The sequence below is a fragment of the Nomascus leucogenys genome, chromosome 18 (genome assembly GCF_006542625.1).
Source record: "Nomascus leucogenys isolate Asia chromosome 18, Asia_NLE_v1, whole genome shotgun sequence".
In the NCBI taxonomy this organism is placed as follows: domain Eukaryota; kingdom Metazoa; phylum Chordata; class Mammalia; order Primates; family Hylobatidae; genus Nomascus; species Nomascus leucogenys.
This window is the reverse complement of record NC_044398.1, coordinates 83612501-83630167: the sequence shown is the minus strand read 5'-3', so window position 1 is coordinate 83630167 and position 17667 is coordinate 83612501. Positions and strand designations below refer to the sequence as shown.

At 38.9% G+C, this 17667-nt stretch overlaps 1 protein-coding gene and 1 long non-coding RNA gene across 3 annotated transcripts in view; one reads left to right on the top strand and one right to left on the bottom strand.

The window, feature by feature from the left end:
* The first annotated feature begins 1431 nt into the window (after positions 1-1431).
* ANKRD31 (ankyrin repeat domain 31) overlaps positions 1432-17667 on the top strand; it is a 174350-nt gene continuing 158114 nt past the window's right edge. For both annotated transcript variants that reach the window (XM_003266072.2, XM_030798706.1), the window contains exons 1-3: positions 1432-1553; positions 7484-7557; positions 15660-15769. In XM_003266072.2, coding sequence (XP_003266120.2) covers positions 1450-1553; positions 7484-7557; positions 15660-15769 — 288 coding nt within the window. In that variant the 5' untranslated portion in view covers positions 1432-1449. The remainder of the gene's footprint in view (positions 1554-7483; positions 7558-15659; positions 15770-17667) is intronic.
* On the bottom strand, positions 7325-10729 carry LOC115831250. Its single transcript, XR_004026778.1, has 3 exons — positions 10658-10729; positions 9261-9277; positions 7325-7336 (listed from the first exon to the last, which is right to left on the bottom strand). It is a non-coding gene; the product is annotated as an uncharacterized LOC115831250 (long non-coding RNA).

Here is a 17667-nt window from a genome sequence, read left to right as displayed (position 1 = left end):
CGCCTCAACCTGAGTAGCTGGGACTACAGGCCTATGCTACCATGCCCTGCTAATTAAAAACAAATTTTTTGTAGAGATAGGGGTCTCACCATGTTGCCCAGGCTGGTCTTGAACTTCTGGTCTCAAGCAATCCTCCTGCCTCGGCCTCCAATGCATTGAGGTTACAGGTAGAGCCACCACCGCCAGCCTCAAGTTAAGTTTAGAAGATAATCACCAATCAAGTATTTTAAATAGCAGTGGCTTAAATATATATAGTAAAAACACAAAATAATAATAATAACGGCAAACCTACTGCATATAGTGAAAAGGACAATGAATTGGGAAGTCAGATCTCTAGCTCCATCCATTTACGACAAAACTTAGATTTCATATGTGCTAGATGCTGGAGCCTCCAAGGTGAATACTAAACACTTGCTATGGGAAAACGACTTGGTCTTTTCTTGAATCTTCTTCTCACTTGGCAAGTGGAAGCTCACTTGGCTTTGTTTTGAATTAGTTTGAATTAAAAATGTTCAACTAGACTGAAACACATCAAATATATAAAATTCTAGTACTTGATTAAAACGCAATTGACTACTTTTGGAGGTTGCTAGGCGTTACTATTATTCTAAAAATTGATAAAAGGGGAAAAAACAAAGCATTTATCCTGCCTTTCCTGCACAATCTGTATTTCAGGTAACCAAAGCGTTGTTGAGAGAAAAAAAACAAATGCAAAATACATCACTGAGATTAGTTGATGAGCTAAAACTTCTGATAAACCTATCTGTTTTGTCTACCTCAAAGGACACTTGAGGAGAGGCTGTCAAGGGATTAAAGGGAAAGGAAGCACTTGGTGGGCTGCAAAAACTCTCTTTAGGTGTAAGGTCGCATTCTGGATCCAGGATGCCAGGGCTGCTGGGGCGGGCAGGAGCTGATAGCTCTTCCCGTATCTGGGGCTCACAAGCATCAGGTGCACCGCAGGTCACCCTCCCAGCCAACAGTGTTAAGTAGGCTCGGTCTGAGTTCTGGGTGCGGCACGCCTGCCTTTCTGGTCTCTGCAGCAGCAACCCCAGTACCCTCAACGCCTAGCGACCGAGAATGAGAAACCGTGAAAAAGACACGCTGCGGCAGGCCACGCCCAGAGCAGGCCTGCGCGCGCGCGGCCGCCCACTTCCGGCCGCGGGCGCTGGGGGCGGGGCCGAGCGCGCGCAGGACTCCGACGTGTGGCGAGCGGCTGCCCCCTGCCTGCGACGAGCGGCGGGACCCGCGAGCCGCCTCGCAGACGACGACCCCACCGCGCTCGCGGCCGCCTGCGTCCTCCTCAGCAGCCCTGCGATAAGTCTCGGCTCCTGCGATTATATTATTTTTATTTTTAATTCACAATTTCCCCTGGCCCTCAAAGCGTTTTTTTTGTTTGCGGGCAAGAGGGAGTTAGAGGAGGGTAAAAAAGACTTTGAATGTGAGGCAAAGATGGAGGAAGGCGTCCAGGCCCCAGACTGGGACAGTGATGAAACCGTGATAGAGGGTTCAGTGACGGAGAGCGACCTGGAAGAAAAGGAGCTGCCCTGGAGAAGGTGACCATCATTAGGGCCACAGTGCCTGAACCCTCACGCCAGGGCGGCCCAGGTGCCCTCTGAGGGGGTCAGAGTTCTGAGTGGAGATCGTGACCAGAACATGTGCTTGTGGGCAGGATCAGAGCCTTGTGGGTCAGCCGTGCCTGAGCTGAGAGCTTGTAAATAAGCAAACACAGTTTGTTCCCACCTACCCCCAACCAGCTAGGGATAAAATGAGGTTTGTACTAGGTGGCTTTATAGCATTTTTCAAAAGGCTTTCCTTTTGGGGGCTTTAAGTCTTTTTGCACATGCAAAAAAGATCTCGGGTCTGAACTTAACTGCATTGTGCTTCAAGAGACTTATTTTGCTTCAAGAGACTTGTAGCTCAGTTCTAGGAAAATGGGTAACAGTTTCTCTCAAGAAAAGAATGTGTGATGGGGAAACTGGTCCCTGCCAAACTGGAAACGAATAGTTTTATACGAATCCAAAAAAATCGGTATTTCAGGTTATCAAAACCTTTCTCTAACATATTCTCTGTGCTAGACACAGGGAAAAGAGGGCAGGGATGAGGCCACTAGGTCTGCTTCATACATGCTCAGGGCTGTGTCTGGGACTTAAGTTGGATCATACACAGAATTAGGTGATTCTCCTTTCCCTCTCTCTCTTCTCCAGGATTCTCCTGCCCCCTTTCCTCATCATACCCACTTGCCAGTTCATATGATCAGAAAGACAGGTTTCTTTGAGTGTTAGCCTTTTCACTATAGAGCAGTTCCTTACAAAGGGGACAGCCTTTAGCACAGAGTTAAGAAAAGAGAGAAAAAAGGGGGATTCTGTCCACACTTTCCAGGCAATACAGATCCCTTTTCCCAGTTCCTCTGGTAGAAAGACACTTTCTCTTGAGTTTTAAGTTCCCCAGTTGCCATGGTTGGTGGCATGGTTGGTGCCTGCTCTGAGGCTAGGGCCAGCCTTGGGGTAGGGCTGGGAGGTAAGAGAGAAAGCAACATAAAACCCTGGGCTTTCCCCTATACCTTCTGGCATGCAGAGGTCATTTTCCTTGGTCTTCTGGATAAAAATAGGTTTACTGTCTGTGCCCACTGGATGGTTCAAAGCTGAAAGACAAAAAAGAACCAAAAAACAAAACCGAAAACAACTGCAACTCGTCAATAAATGGGTTGTTATTCGGATTTCAACTTCAGTCCCCAATCTACCTGCTATTGTTTACTCTTCAAGGTTCTCAAGTAGTTTTTAAAAAATAATCATTCAGAGTTTTTGGTTGTAATGAGAAATAGGCAGAGGTTGCTGTGAGCCAAAATGACTCCACTGCACTGCAGCCTGGGCGACAGAATGAGACTCTGTCTCAAAAAAAATAAAAAAATAAAAGTACCAGCAAGACTTTCTGTTGAACTAGACAACTGATTCCAAAGCTTATATGGTAAAATAAATAAGAGCAATTAGGAAAAGTCTGAAAAATAAGAACAATAAGGAGGTAATGACTTATAGGATATTAAAATATTTTCTGATATAAAATATTTTAAGTATGATACTGGCACATAAAGTGACAGATCAGTAAACAGCATAAAAACCCCCAAAATAAAGTCACATACATATGGGAATTTAGTGTATTACAGAGGTGGCATCTCAAACCAGCGAGGAAATGATGGGATTTTTCAAAAAATGATATTGGGATGATGAAGGATATATGTAGAAAATAGTTTAGTTGAATCCATACTTGACACTGTACTCCAAAAAAAATTCCATGAATCAAAGATGTAAATGTTAAAAAAAAAACAAAAAGTATTACAAGAAGCCAGAAAGGGATTCTTTTATAAATGTAGAGGAAGAAAGGCATAATTATAATACAAAACTCAAAAAATTTCAATTATCAAGATTACAAACACATACACCCTTTGACACAGTGCTTCTATTTTTAGAAAATAGTTTTACCTCTGTCTTCCAACATATGTACACTTAGAAGATATCTCTGAAAGGATTACAAAACAATCAAACACCTTGGTTGCCTGTGGGAAAGAAAGCTTATATTTGAGGGGACAGAGAGATATTTTACTACATACCCTATTATACTGTTTGTTTTGGAGACAGGATCTTACACTGTTGTCCAGTCTGGAATGCAGTAGTGCAATCATAGCTCACTGAAGCCTCTAACTCCTAGGCCGAAGTGATCTTCCTGCCTCAGCTCCCTGAGTAGTGAGGACTATGAGCATGAGTAATCATGGCTAGTCTATACTGGTTTTTGAATTTTGAACCATATAAATATATTGTCTATTCAGAAACAGTATAGGAAACATGGGCAATAAAAAGAAGCATGAATGAGATAGAAATCTGATCTAATTCTACCTATATTAAGACTTTGGTGTATTTTCTTCCAGCTTTCTATGTAGGCTTTTGTATGTGCACCTATAATTCTTTTACAAAGTTTGAATCAATTTGTACAAGTTTACAGTTTTCGCTTAACATTATTTTTAAACATTTGCAATATCATTAAAATTCTTCCCTAAATTATTGATATTTTTCTGTGATAAAGGGATAATTTATTGAAGCATTATGTGATTTTAAAACAAAACATTTAGTTTGTTTTTAATTTTTTGTTATTGCAAATAACTCAGAGATAATTTCCTTAAACATAAATTGTTGGGGTTTTTAAAAATAATTTCCTTAGGAAAGAATCAGGACTATTTTTTTTTTGAGATGGACTCTCGTTCTATCACCCAGGCTGGAGTGCAGTAGCATGATCTCAGCTCACGGCAGCTTCCATCCACCCAGGTTCAAGCCATTCTCTTGCCTGGGCCTGCTGAGTAGCTGGGACTACAGGTGCACACCACCATGCTCAGCTGATTTGTGTATTTTTAGTATAGATGGGGTTTCACCATGATGGCCAGGCTGGTCTCAAATTCCTGACTTCAAGTGATCTCCCCACGTCAGCCTCCCAAAGTGCTGGGATTACAGGCATGAGCCACTGCGCCCGGCCCTTATTGGTACTTTTATTGGCATAATGTTAAATTTTTATGTTTACATATTAGGATATTAACATATTTATATTAGTTTTTTATTTTTAATTAAGATTTTAGTAGGGGCAGAAATTCTGCCTTTCCCCTCATAGGGCCCTGGTTAAGCCTAAGAATTAAATATGAAATAGATTAAATACTTTAAATATTAAAACTTATGTAAACTTAAAATAAGTTTTATGGGACACAGGAGTCCTCATAAGGAAATGAAGACCCAAAGAAATGGCAAAACCTGGTTGGCCATGGTAGCTCATGCCTGTTATCCCAGCGCTTTGGGAGGCTGAAGTGGGCAGATCACTTGAGGTCAGGAGTTCGAGACCAGCCCGGCCAACAAGGCGAAATCCTGTCTCTATTAAAAATACAAAAACTAACCGGGCATGGTGGCATGCACCTGTAGTCCCAGCTACTCAGGAGGCTGAGGCAAGAGAATCGCTTGAACCCAGAAGGCAGAGGTTGCAGTAAACTGCGATTATATCACTGCACTCCAGTCTGGACAACAGAGCAAGACTCCCATCTCAAAAAAAAAAAAAAGAGAAAAAGAAAAAATTAAAAAAAGAAATGGCAAAACCTATGTGCTTTTGTATTGGGTTAAACAAAGAGAGGCAGTTGTGGAAAAGTAAATTATGTAGGGAGGCTAAAGGAAGATAAGAATTATTTTAACAAGATCTGTTTGTATAGAATTCTCTTAGCTATTGAGAAATGTTTCTTTTCTCCTTCTACAGGGAGGGCATCTTTTACATAGGAGTTTTTATCTCCTGTTTTCAAGAAGAAAAAGGGAAGCATCTGCTGTTTTTCAAGTTGTCTTTAGCTCAGAGTAATCCATATGTCATAGTGGCTTATTTTGGGGTGGCATATTCTGTCACTCTTCAAGGAGGAATTTACATAAAGTTCACCTTTTTGAGTGTATGGTTCTGAGTTTTGATGAACATAATTGTGTAACTATCACACTCAAGATATAGAATAGTGTCATTATCCCCCAAAATTCTTCCATACGCCTTTTGTGTTATTTTTAAATTTAAAAAAAAAACTCACAAAATTTGGTTGGGTGCAGTGGCTCACAGCTGTAATCCCAGCATTTTGGGAGGTCGAGACCTGAAGGTCAGGAGTTCGAGACTAGCCTGGCCAACATGGTAAAACCCTGTTTCTACTAAAAATACAAGAATTACCTGGGCCTGATGGCAGGCACTTATAATCTCAGCTACTCGGGAGGCTGAGGCAGGAGGATCACTTGAACCTGGGTGGTGAAGGTTGTAGTGAGCTGAGATGGTGCCACTTCATTCCAGCCTGGGTGACAGAGTGACTGTGTCTGAAAAGAAAAAAACAAACAAAAAACCTCACAACATTTTAAGAGGTAAACTTACCCTTTTAGGGACATTAATAGATAATTTTACTTTTTGGAGGAACATTGATAGATGGTTTACTTCTTGGAAAAATGCACTATAGCTATGGTATAATTCATATTCTAATAATGAATTTTTAATCCTTAGTAATGGTCAGTAGAAAAGAGCCAAGAAAATGCTTTTCTTCTTATAGCAGGAGCCTGTACTCACTCTCACAGAGGGTGTGTTATAATAGAAAAGTTGAGGATTGGAGTCCTTTTCATTGCCAATTTTTCTGATGCTGAGAACCATTAGAAAGTTTTGTGTGTGTGTGTGTGTGTTGTTTTTTTTTTTTTGAGTGTCTGACTTTAGACACTTAACTGTTAGGCTGGAGTGCAATGGCCTGATCATATCTCACTGCAGCCTTGAACTGGCCTCAAGTCATCTTCTTGCTTCAGCCTCCTGAGTAGCTGGGATTACAAGCGTGAGTGACAGTACCTGGCTTAATTTTTCATTTTTCATAAACAGCCATCCTAATGAGTATGAAGTGGTATCTCGTGGTTTTGATTTGCATTTCCCCTATGATTACTGATGATGAACATCTTTTCTTGTACTTGTTGGCTATTTGTATCTCCTCTTTGCAGAAATGTCTGTTCAAGTCTTTTGTCCATTTTCTGCCCATTTAAATAGAAAAGATAAATAGTTTGCCTAATAGCATACTCATGGCATATCATGCTTATTTTCATAGCTCTGTATCCCTTACTAGATTTGGAGCTTCTTAGGGGCAAGGACTGTGTGTCTTCTCTCTGTTATCGTGATGTTCCCTTGAACATAGTAAGAAGTAAATCCAAAAATTAAAGGAATTCTGGGCCAGATGTGGTGGCTCATTCCTGTAATCCCAGCACTTTGGGAGGTCAAGGCAAGATCATTTAAGCTCAGGAGTTCAAGACCAGCCTGGGCAACATGATAAGACCCTGGCTCTAAAAAAAAAAAAAAAAAATTAAAAAAATAGCCAGGCATGGTGGTGCACACCTGTAGTCCCAGCTACTTGGGAGGCTGAGGCAGGAGGATCTCTTGAGCCCAGAGTTTGAAGTGAGCCGAGTTCATGCCACTACACTACAGCTTGGGTAACAGAGAGAGACTGTGTCTCAAAATAAATAAATAAATAAATAAAGGAATTCTGTCAGTGCATACTATGAAAATATATACTCAGATATCCTGGGATATTAATTTCAAGTTCTCTGGTATAGAGAAATGTGAAGGGAAAAAACCCACCAGCACTGGTCCCTCAAATGATCTCATTTTATCTCTTCAAAAAGTTATTAAGGTTTATTAGACTAGGGACAGTGATATTTGTCCCTTACCCCCAAATATTAAAAAATAATAACAGAATATTTGTAAAATTAACATGATGAGTCTTTATTTTACATCTTGGATGTGTTTTCAATCAAAATGTACATTTCTGAAATAACACTTTGAAATAGAAAGATTAATAGTGGTATAACTAAGAATTTTAGCAAGTTTTGGTATAATAAAAATGATGGTTAAAATGTTAGTCTTTGTTTAAGACACATTAACAACTTCTGCCTTCCCTTTTGGTATTTGAAAGGTTGCTGTTTGATCAAGACACATCTCTTAAATCTGAGTTCAGTCTGCATCCTGATACAAGAGGAATGTGCAAAGGTGAGAATGATTCTTTTCGTTAAGTAGTCCCTTTAGTTTCCCAGTAAGTTCTCATTTAATGTCATTGATAGGTTCTTGGAAACTGAGACTTTAAGTAAAATGAATTATAAGGAAACCAATTTTACCATAAGCTAATTGATATAAATAACAGTTAAGTTTCTATAGCATATTTCTGGTCACAAGAACATCACTGAACTTCTAAACAAACACCAAAACACTTCTGATAGTAAACATTGAAATAAATGTGAGCTATACATACATTTAAGAAAGATTAATACAAACAAGTAACACAATTGTTAACCCAGTTATTCCACTTCAGGGTTGAATATGACCGAAGCCTATCCTGGCAGCTCAGAGCTCAAGGCAGGAACCAACCCCAGACTGGAGGCCAGTCCATTGAAGCATGTTTGCACGCACACACACACACACACACACACACAGACACACACACACGCACTTGTATTGGGGCCATTTAGACTTGCCAGTGAACCTAACAGGCACATCTTTGGGATGTGGGAGGAAACTGGAGTACCTGCAGGAAACCCATTCAAACATGGGGAGAACATACAAATTCTACAGACAGTGGCCCTTGCTGGGAATTGATGTATTTTTTTTTTTTTTTGAGACGGAGTCTCGCTTTGTCGCCCAGGCTGGAGTGCAGTGGCACAATCTCAGCTTACTGCAACCTCCGCCTCCCGGGTTCAAGCGATTCTTCTGCCTCAGCCTCGGGAGTAGCTGGGACTATGTGCACGCACCACCACACCCGGCTGAATTTTGTATTTTTAGTAGAGATGGGGTTTCACCATATTGGCCAGGCTGGTCTCGAACTCCTGACCTCATGAGCTGCCCACCTCAGCCTTCCAAAGTGCTGGGATTACAGGCATGAGTTGATTTTTTAAAATCAATGTTGACATGAAGTTATTCAAGGACCTGCTGATCACCATTTCATTAACTTCTCTTTTCATCCTTAGTCTTGTCCCTTAATTTTACACAGACTTAGTTTATTAGGGTCTGTTAGACTAGGGACAGCACTGGGGATCATAGCTTCCAGAAGATGCTTAAGATTCCTGGAAAGGGCAACGGAGGTATTGAAGTGTCACCCATATAGCCTTTTTCCTCTTCTACATCTCTAGCCTAGCCCTAGAACCTATCTATTTGTAAAAGTAAATAATACTTTTTAATAACCAGTCTTATTTTTCTAGATTAAAATTAGGGCACACACATCCTTAGTAAATATGCACTGTAAACGTGCCTTTCTTCTACCAATTCACCAAACTTCCTGAGGCCGCTTCTAGGTTCATTTAAACATTTCTAGAAAAATCTATCACTAATAGTCACTGTTCAGAAAGACCAATTCTGCAGTAGTTGCTTAAATGATAGGTTGTTTCTCTTTATGATTTCTTTCTGTGAGCCTTTAAAAAAATCTTTTTGTGGAGGATGTCTGGAAATAAGTGTGAAATAGAAAAAAAAATTCCTAAACACCCACAAAGGTTTTCTAACTTTTGTGTATTTATGGCTCACAGTCTTTTCACTGTACATCATCTCACCTGATACCTAAGTAGGAAGTTAAGTTTCATCTTGGAGTGCATTTTCTCACATGTAATTGGAAGGGACAGTGTGTAATATTGATCTCCAGGATGCCTTCTTAATGATATATAAAGTACCACTAGAAAGGAGTTAGAGGTCTGTTTCAATATTCCAACCAAGTTTTTTTTATTTTCTTTTCCAAATGGATAAATCTTTACTATGTCGCTAGTTATTAAAAATATTAAAATATAAAATTATATCATGTAGAAAATGAAAGGTCATGTTCCTTACTCTTCCCTATAATTCTACTCCCAATGATTGCCAGTCTTTAGTATTTGTATATCCTTCTAATCTTTTGTATGCCACTATAAATATCGTTTTTCATAATTGGTATCATACTCTATGTTTTTTCCTTGTCTATATTTATTTACTTCAACCTTTTGTTTATTTACTTTCGTGTTAAAGAAGTTTATTTAAGCACAAGATCCATGATTCACAAGGAAAACTATCTAGCAATCATTTTTTAGACTCATTTATTTCTACTAAATGACAGATTGTTCTACATTCAACAGCTACGTACAAAAAAAGTTATAAAATTGTCCTTGGTTTTGCAAAGATAAATGAAAAACATTAAAATTCTCCAGTCAAAGCATGCAGGGATTTTTATGTTGTTATTTTTTGTGTTAAAATAGAGCAAAATAACTTACTGAATTATAAAGGTAAGAGCTGAGTGAGCATGCTACTAATGGAGAAAGTGGGTATTTTCACAGAACTAGGGTTTTTTTCCATCCCAACTTCATTTGATGTCAATCAAAACCTTTCACTGGCCATATAGTAAAACAAAAGAATGCAATATGTTTGTGTACATACACTAGTTACTTTATGTGCAGTAAAGCAGCAGTCCCCAACCTTTTTGGCACCAGGGACCAGCTTCATGGAAGATAATTTTTCCCAGGATGGCGGTTGGGGGTATGGTTTCAGGATGAAACTGTTTCATCTCAGGTCATCAGGCATTAGAGTCTTATAAGGAGTGAGCAACCTAGATCCCTCACATGTGCAGTTAACAGTAGGGTTCGCACTCCTATGAGAATCTGATGCTGTTGCTGATCAGACAGGAGGTGGAGCTCAGGTGATAATGCTGGCTTGCGTGCTGCTTACCTTCTGCGGTGCAGCCTGGTTCATAACAGGCCACAGATGGGTACCGGTCCGTGGTCCAGGGATTGGGGACCTCTGCAGTAAAGGAATAGAGAAAGGAAAATGAAAGAATAAAGAAAACTATACTATATTAGGATATGGTAGAATGAAATTGTTTTCTAGTTGAGAATGTATTTCTGGTCTGTAAAAATGGAGTTATGGAGTCAAGTAGCAGGTTTTCTTTCTTTTTTTAATTTTTAATTTTTAAATTTGTGGGTACATAGTAGGTGTATATATTTATGGGGTATATGAGATATTTAGGCGTGATAATCACATCAGGGTAAATGGGATATCCATCACTTTAGGCATTTATCCTTTATGTTTCAAACAATCCAATTATATTTTATTATTTTACAATATACAATTAATTAATTTTGACTGTACTCTGTTGTGCTAGCAAACAGTAGGTCTTATTCATTCTTTCTATTTTTTTGTACCCATTAACCATCCCTACATCCTTCTCAGCCCACAATATTTTTCCCAGTCTCTGGTAACCATCCTTCTACTCCTTATCTCCATGAGTTCATTTCATTTGTTGTGATTTTGGCTTCCACAAATAAATGAGAACATGTGAAGTTTGTATTTTTGTTCCTGGCTTATTTCACTTATGACTTGCAGTTCCATCCATGTTGCAAATGACAGAATCTCATTCTTTTTCATGGCTGAATAGTACTCCACTGTGTATATATATCACATTTCCTTTATGCATTCATCTGTTGATGGACACTTAGGTTGCTTGCAAATCTTGGTTATTGTGGATAGTGCTAAAAAAAAGTGGGAGTGCAGATATCTCTTTGATATACCGATTTTCTTTCTTTTGGAAAGGAAAATCCCAAATACCTAGGATTGGGATTGCTGAATTTTATGGTAGCTGTATTTCTGTTTTTGTGAGGGATTGCCAAACTATTCTCCACAGTGATTGTACTAATTTACATTCCCACCAACAGTGTATGATGGTTCACTTTTCTCCACATCTTCACCAGCATTTGTTATTGCCTGTTGTTTGCATAAAGGCCATTTGTAACTGGAGTGAGATGATATTTCATTGTAGTTTTGATTTGTATATCTCTGATGATCCATGATGTTGAGTACCATTTCACATATCTGTTTGCCATTTGTATGTCTTCTTTTGAGACATGTGTGTTCAGATCTTTTACCCATTTTAAAATCCGATTATTATATTTTTTTCCTATAGAGTTGTTTGAGCTCCTTAGGTATTCTGGTTATTAATTCCTTGTCACATGGATAGTTTGCAAATATTTTCTCCCATTCTGTGGTATCAGGGTAATACTGTCCACCACTGGGACAGACCTAAAGTACTCCTGTGGCTACCACCACTGGGACAGACCTGGAGTACCCCTGTAGCCACCACCACTGGGTCAGACCTGAATGCAGCACCATACTGAGTCTTGCCCAAGGCCTGCTGTAGCCATTACCTGGCTACCACCTATATTCACTGCAGCTCTACAATCAGCAGGTAGCAAAACCAGCCAGGCTTGTGTCCTTCCCTTCAGTGCAGTGAGCTCCCCAAATCCTCGGGCAGTTCTGGAGATGCTGTCTGGGAGCCAGAGATGGGAATCAAAAACCTTAGAAATTTACCTGGTATTCTATTCTACTGTGGCTGAGCTGGCACTCAAACCATGAGACACAGTCCTTCCCACTCTTCCTTCCCCTTTCCATAGGTAGGAGAGCCTCACCCCATGGCCATCACCACCATAGGCCCAAGAGGAATACTGCCAGGCTACTGCCAGTGTTCACTTAATGCCCTAGGGCTCTTCAGTCAGCTTGTGGTGAATGCTGTCAGGTCTGGAACCCACCCTTCAGAGCAGTGGGCTCCCCTCTGGCCCAGGGCAGGTCCAGAAATGCTGTTCAAGGCCTTCTTGAATCAGTGATCCCAAAAGCCTGCCTGGTGCTCTACCCACTGTGGCTGAACTCACACCTAAGATGTAAGACAAAGTCCCCTTTACTTTTCCCTCTACCTTTCTCAAGCAGAAGGCCTTCTGCACCTTTCTCACCATAGCCACTACAGCTGTCAATGTGCTGGGTCTCACATGAAACCACATGTCAGAGTCTTAGATTTTCTTTTAAGTAGACACCTCCTATCTGTTCTTGGAACACATCAGTTGTATCTTCATCCACCATTTGTGTTTGTGTTATTGGTTGCCTGTCAAATTGGAATCCGATCTGTCTCATTGACAAACCCTGTCATTCACAATAGGCTTTCATTAGTTTACTAAGTGGCGTATGACTCCTAATCCTAAACTGTAGTGTATGACCATCCTGCCTACTATTGTCAAATTAATATGGTCATTGTTCTCAGTATTGACTCGTTGGTCAACAAAAAGTCCTTGGGGATTTTGTTGACCATGGCGATCATCGGAGTTTCTCCAGCTGCTGGTATACAAAAGAGATACTAGGTCCATGTTGGAGTCTATCTCATCATTTTACATTGCTATGTATTATTCCATTGTATGAATGTACCTTATTTAATGAATTAATGATATTTAATGTTTTTCAATACTATTACAAAATATGAATATATTAATACTTATACTTTTGCCTGCTTTTCTGATTTTTTCCTTAGAATAACTTTGTGCTCTAAAACTTTGTGCTCAGCTCTTGACATATATGTCCCCCTAAAAAGATGTCTCCTTCTCCCTATAACCAACGCAGGAAATAACTCAGTCTATGTCAAATAAAAAGTATCTGATTTAGTTTGCATTTTCAAGGAATACCAGTGTTAGGCCTATTTTAATATTGATAATTAATAATTTTTGTGTGTGTGAACTGCCTGCATCTGTCTCCAAATTATTTTCATTTTATTATTGATTTGTAAGAGCATTTTATATATTAAAGATAGCAAATCTTTGTCATATATATTGTGAATAGTTTTACCCAGTTTTCTGGTTATCTTTTAATATTATTCATGATATATTTTGCAGTGAAGAAATTTTAAGTTTTTGTGTAGTAAAAGCTGTTGGTCTTCTCTTTTAGGGTTTCTTCTTTCTCTATCAGACTTAGAAATACTTCAGTGACCTCAAAACCATAAAGATACATTTTTAATCTTTATTTCCATTGATTATATTTATAGCTTTTATATTTTCAATGTTTGGAATATTTTGGCATATGGGAAAGGTAGGGCTCAAACTTTATTTTTTTGAAATGGTTAACCAATTTTCCCAATATCATTTATTGAATAATCCATCTTGTTGCCCTGGTTTAAAATACCATCGTCATATATTAAATTTCCATATATATGTGTGTATGTATGTCCATTTTCTACTCATTGTTTTGTTTCATTGACCTATTTGACTATTTCTGTGACTATTTCATCACTACATTATTTTATCATCCTTAGCTTTAGTATATTTCTATATATGGTAGGGAAGATATCCTGTTATACAGCATAATTGGCCACAGCATTCATCCTAAGTTTCTTTGGTACAAACAGCAAGCTCAATGCAGTATGACAGTTTAATCACAGTGTTCTTCCAATTTACCTTCTTCCAACTTTTGTTAGTGGGATTTTCTGTGAACTGGGTGGTTTTCTGGAATTTTAATGGAAGAAATGTGTGTATATATATATATATATATATATAGTTATTTCTGAGGCATCTCTTCCTTTTCCTGTGTTGTGTGATAAGCTGTGTCTTAGTCAGTTTGGGCTGCTATAACAAAATACTATAGACTGGATGGTTTGATCTACAGACATTTATTTTTCACAGTTCTGGAGGATGAGAAATCCAAAATCAAGGTGCTGGCAGATTTGGTTCGGGTAAGGACCCTCTTCCTGGATTGTGCAGATGGCTGCTACATTGCTGTGTGCTCACATGACCTCCTCTTTGTGCTCAGGGAGAGAGAGCTCTGGTTTTTCTCTCTCTTTTTATAAGGATATTAATCTCAGGAGGGATTATGAGGGCTTCACCCTCAATACCTCATCTAAACCCAACTACCTCTCAAAGATCTTACCTTCTAATATCATCGCATTGGCGGTTAGGGTATCAGCATATGAATTTGGCTGGGGCGGGTGTGCACAGACATTCAGTCTATAACAAGCTGTTTACTACTGTTTGGGTTTCCTTGAATCCATTCCTATCTTTTGATCTATAGGGGGTATATTTCTATATTCCTTTCCTTTCCATTATTGCTTCAGATTTTCAAAAACCAAAAATCTAGTAATTTCTTTGCATATTTTTCTATGAACTTGGAAGGTTAAAAAATATGGGCTCAGTTTGCCATTTTGGAAACAAAAACTGTGGCTCTTTTGGATTATGTACTAGTATTATGAGTTTCAAAAAACGATCTAAAATGAATTTAAAAAGGAATTTTTAAGTTATTCTAGTGGTGTTTAAGTCCGTGTACTTTCTATGCATATTGATTGCCTTTATTCATCCTGAGACAAATAAATATCAAGTATTATTTCATTCAGTGTAGTATATGTATTTCCTCTTAATAATTAAAAAATATTAACACATAAAAGTGGCAGTTAAGAAATTATGATATGCTACAAACATATGAAAAAAAGCTCAACATCACTGATCATCAGAGAAATGCAAATTAAAACCACAAGGAGATACCATCTCATGCCTGTCAGAATGGTGATTATTAAAAAGTCAGGAAACAATAGATGCTGTCAAGGCTGTGAAGAAATAGGAATGCTTTTACACTGTTGGTGGGAATGTAAGTTAGTTCAACCATTGTGGAAGACAGTACAGGGATTCCTCAAGTATCTAGAACTAGAAATATCATTTGACCCAGCAATCCCATTACTGGGTATAAACCCAAAGGATTATAAATCATTCTACTATAAAGACACATGCACATGTATGTTTACTGCAGCACTATTTACAATAGCAAAGACATGGAACCAACCCAAATGCCCATCAATGATAGACTGGATAAAGAAAGTATGGTACATACACACCATGAAATACTATGCAGCCACTAAAAGGAATGAGATCATGTCCTTTGCAGGGACATGGATGAAGCTGGAAGCCATCATACTCAGCAAACTAACACAGGAACAGAAAACCAAACGCTGCATGTTCTCACTCATAAGCGGGAGCTGAACGTTGAGAACACATGGACACAGAGAGGGGAACAACACACACCAGGGCCTGTTGGGAGTTGGGGGGTGAGGGGAGGGAACTTAGAGGACACATCAATAGGTGCAGCAAACCACCATGGCACACGTATACCTATGTAACAAATCTGCACGTTCTGCACATATATCCCATTTTTTTTAGAAGAAATAAAAAAAGAAATTATGATATACTAGATGATTCTTGATAACATTTTGCATGCCTATAAAATTCATGGGCCGTTGTCAAAGCAGAGCAATAAAACTGTTGCAAATGATTTATGATTATGTTTCATTCTAGGCATGCCTTCTCCTGAGATTCAACTTGGATTTAAGCTCAGAGAGGATCTGCAAGAGCAAATGAATAAAAATAAGATGATGCCTATTCTTAGCGAGGATACAATATTACAGGTGTGTGGCGTGTTGATTGAATACATACTCATTAAAAATTGGAAATGCTGTCACTCAGAGTGGCAAATTACTAATGATAATTCTTTTTGTCTATTATTTTGCGCTTTCCTCTTTTCTTATTAATTTTTACCTCTTTCTTAACCAGTCATTCTATTTCTTTGTTGCAACTTTGATGAAAACAATTGTTTTAGAAGGGAGAATTTAAAATACAGTTGATCCTTGAACAATTTGGGAGTTAGGGATGCCAATCCTCTGTGAAGTGAAAAATCCACATGCAACTTTTGACTCTCCCAAAACTTAACTACTTATAGCCTACTGTTGACTGGAAGCCTTATTGATAGTCAATACATATTCTTTTATATGTATTATATACTATATTGTTACAACACAGTAAGATAGAGAAAAGAAAATGTTAAGAAGATCATAAAGAAGAGAAAACATATTTACTATTCATTAAGTGCAAGTAGGTCATCATAAAGATCTTCATCCTATCGTCTTCACATTGAGTAGACTGGGGAAGAAAAAGAGAAAGAGGAGGGGTTGGTTTGCTTTCCCAGGGGCGGCAGGGGTTGAAAAAAATTCATGTATAAGTGAACCTACACAGTTCAAGCCTGTGTTGTTCAAAAGTGAACTGTGTTTTCTTTTGTCCACTCTTACACCTCTTATGTTTTTCACCCTTTGGTAGAGATGCAGATATGAGAGGAACAGAGGTTAAAATAGGATGTAATAATTATGATTTTCATCTCCATTTTATATTAGGGATTCTTCTTAAACTTGTGAAGAAGATATAGCCTGTATGGTATAATTTGAGATATAGGCCACTGAAAAGACACTTCTGTTATCTTATGTGTGTGAATGTATGTATGTGTGTGTGCATGCACATACACACAAAGAATTTTTACTTTTTTTGTCTTTTAAAATATGATTTTGATTTTATGTCATTTCAAACTGCATGTAGATTTCTGAGAATCAATTTTTTTGGTGTATGGATTATTATCACCTGGGTACTAAGCATAGTACCCCACAGTTTTTTTTTCTGAACCTTTTCCTTCTCCCGTCATTCTCCCTGAAGTAAGCTCCAGTATCTGTTTTTCCCCTCCTTCTGTCCACGTGTTCTCATAATTTAGCTCCTACCTGTAAGTGAGAACATGCGTTATTTGGTTTTCTGTTTCTGCATTAGTTTGCTAAGGATAATGGCCTCCAGTTCCATCCATGTTGCTGCAAAGGACATGATCTCATTCTTCTTTATGGCTGCGTAGTATTCCACCACGTGCCACCATGCCTGGGTAATTTTTGTATTTTTAGTGGAGACAGGGTTTTGCCATGTTGGCCAGGCTGGTCTCAAACACCTGACTGCAAGTGATCTGCCCACTTTGACCTCCCAAAGTGCTGGGATTACAAGCATTAGCCACTGCAGCTGGCCTGTTATTCTTTAAATTTTAATAGCCATTTTGACTGGTGTGAGCTGGTATCACATTGATTTGCATTTCCTGAATGATTAGTGACATTGAGCATTTTTTTGTATGCTTGTTGGCCACGTATATGTCTTCTTGTGTAAAGTGTCTGTTCATGTCTTTTGCCCACTTTTTTTTTTTTTTTTTTTTTGAGATGGAGTTTTGCACTCGTTGTCCAGTCTGGCATGCAATGGCATGATCTCAGCTCACCACAGTGTCTGCCTCCCAGGTTCAAGCGATTCTCCTGCCTCAGCCTCCTGAGTAGCTGGAATTACAGGCATGCACCACCATGCTCGGCTAATTTTTTTGTATTTTTAGTAGAGACAGGGTTTCTCCGTGTTGGTTAGGCTGGTCTCAAACTTTCAACCTCAGGTGATCCACCCGCCTTGGCCTCCAAAGTGCTGGAATTACAGGTGTGAGCCACCGTGCCTGGCCATTGTCCAC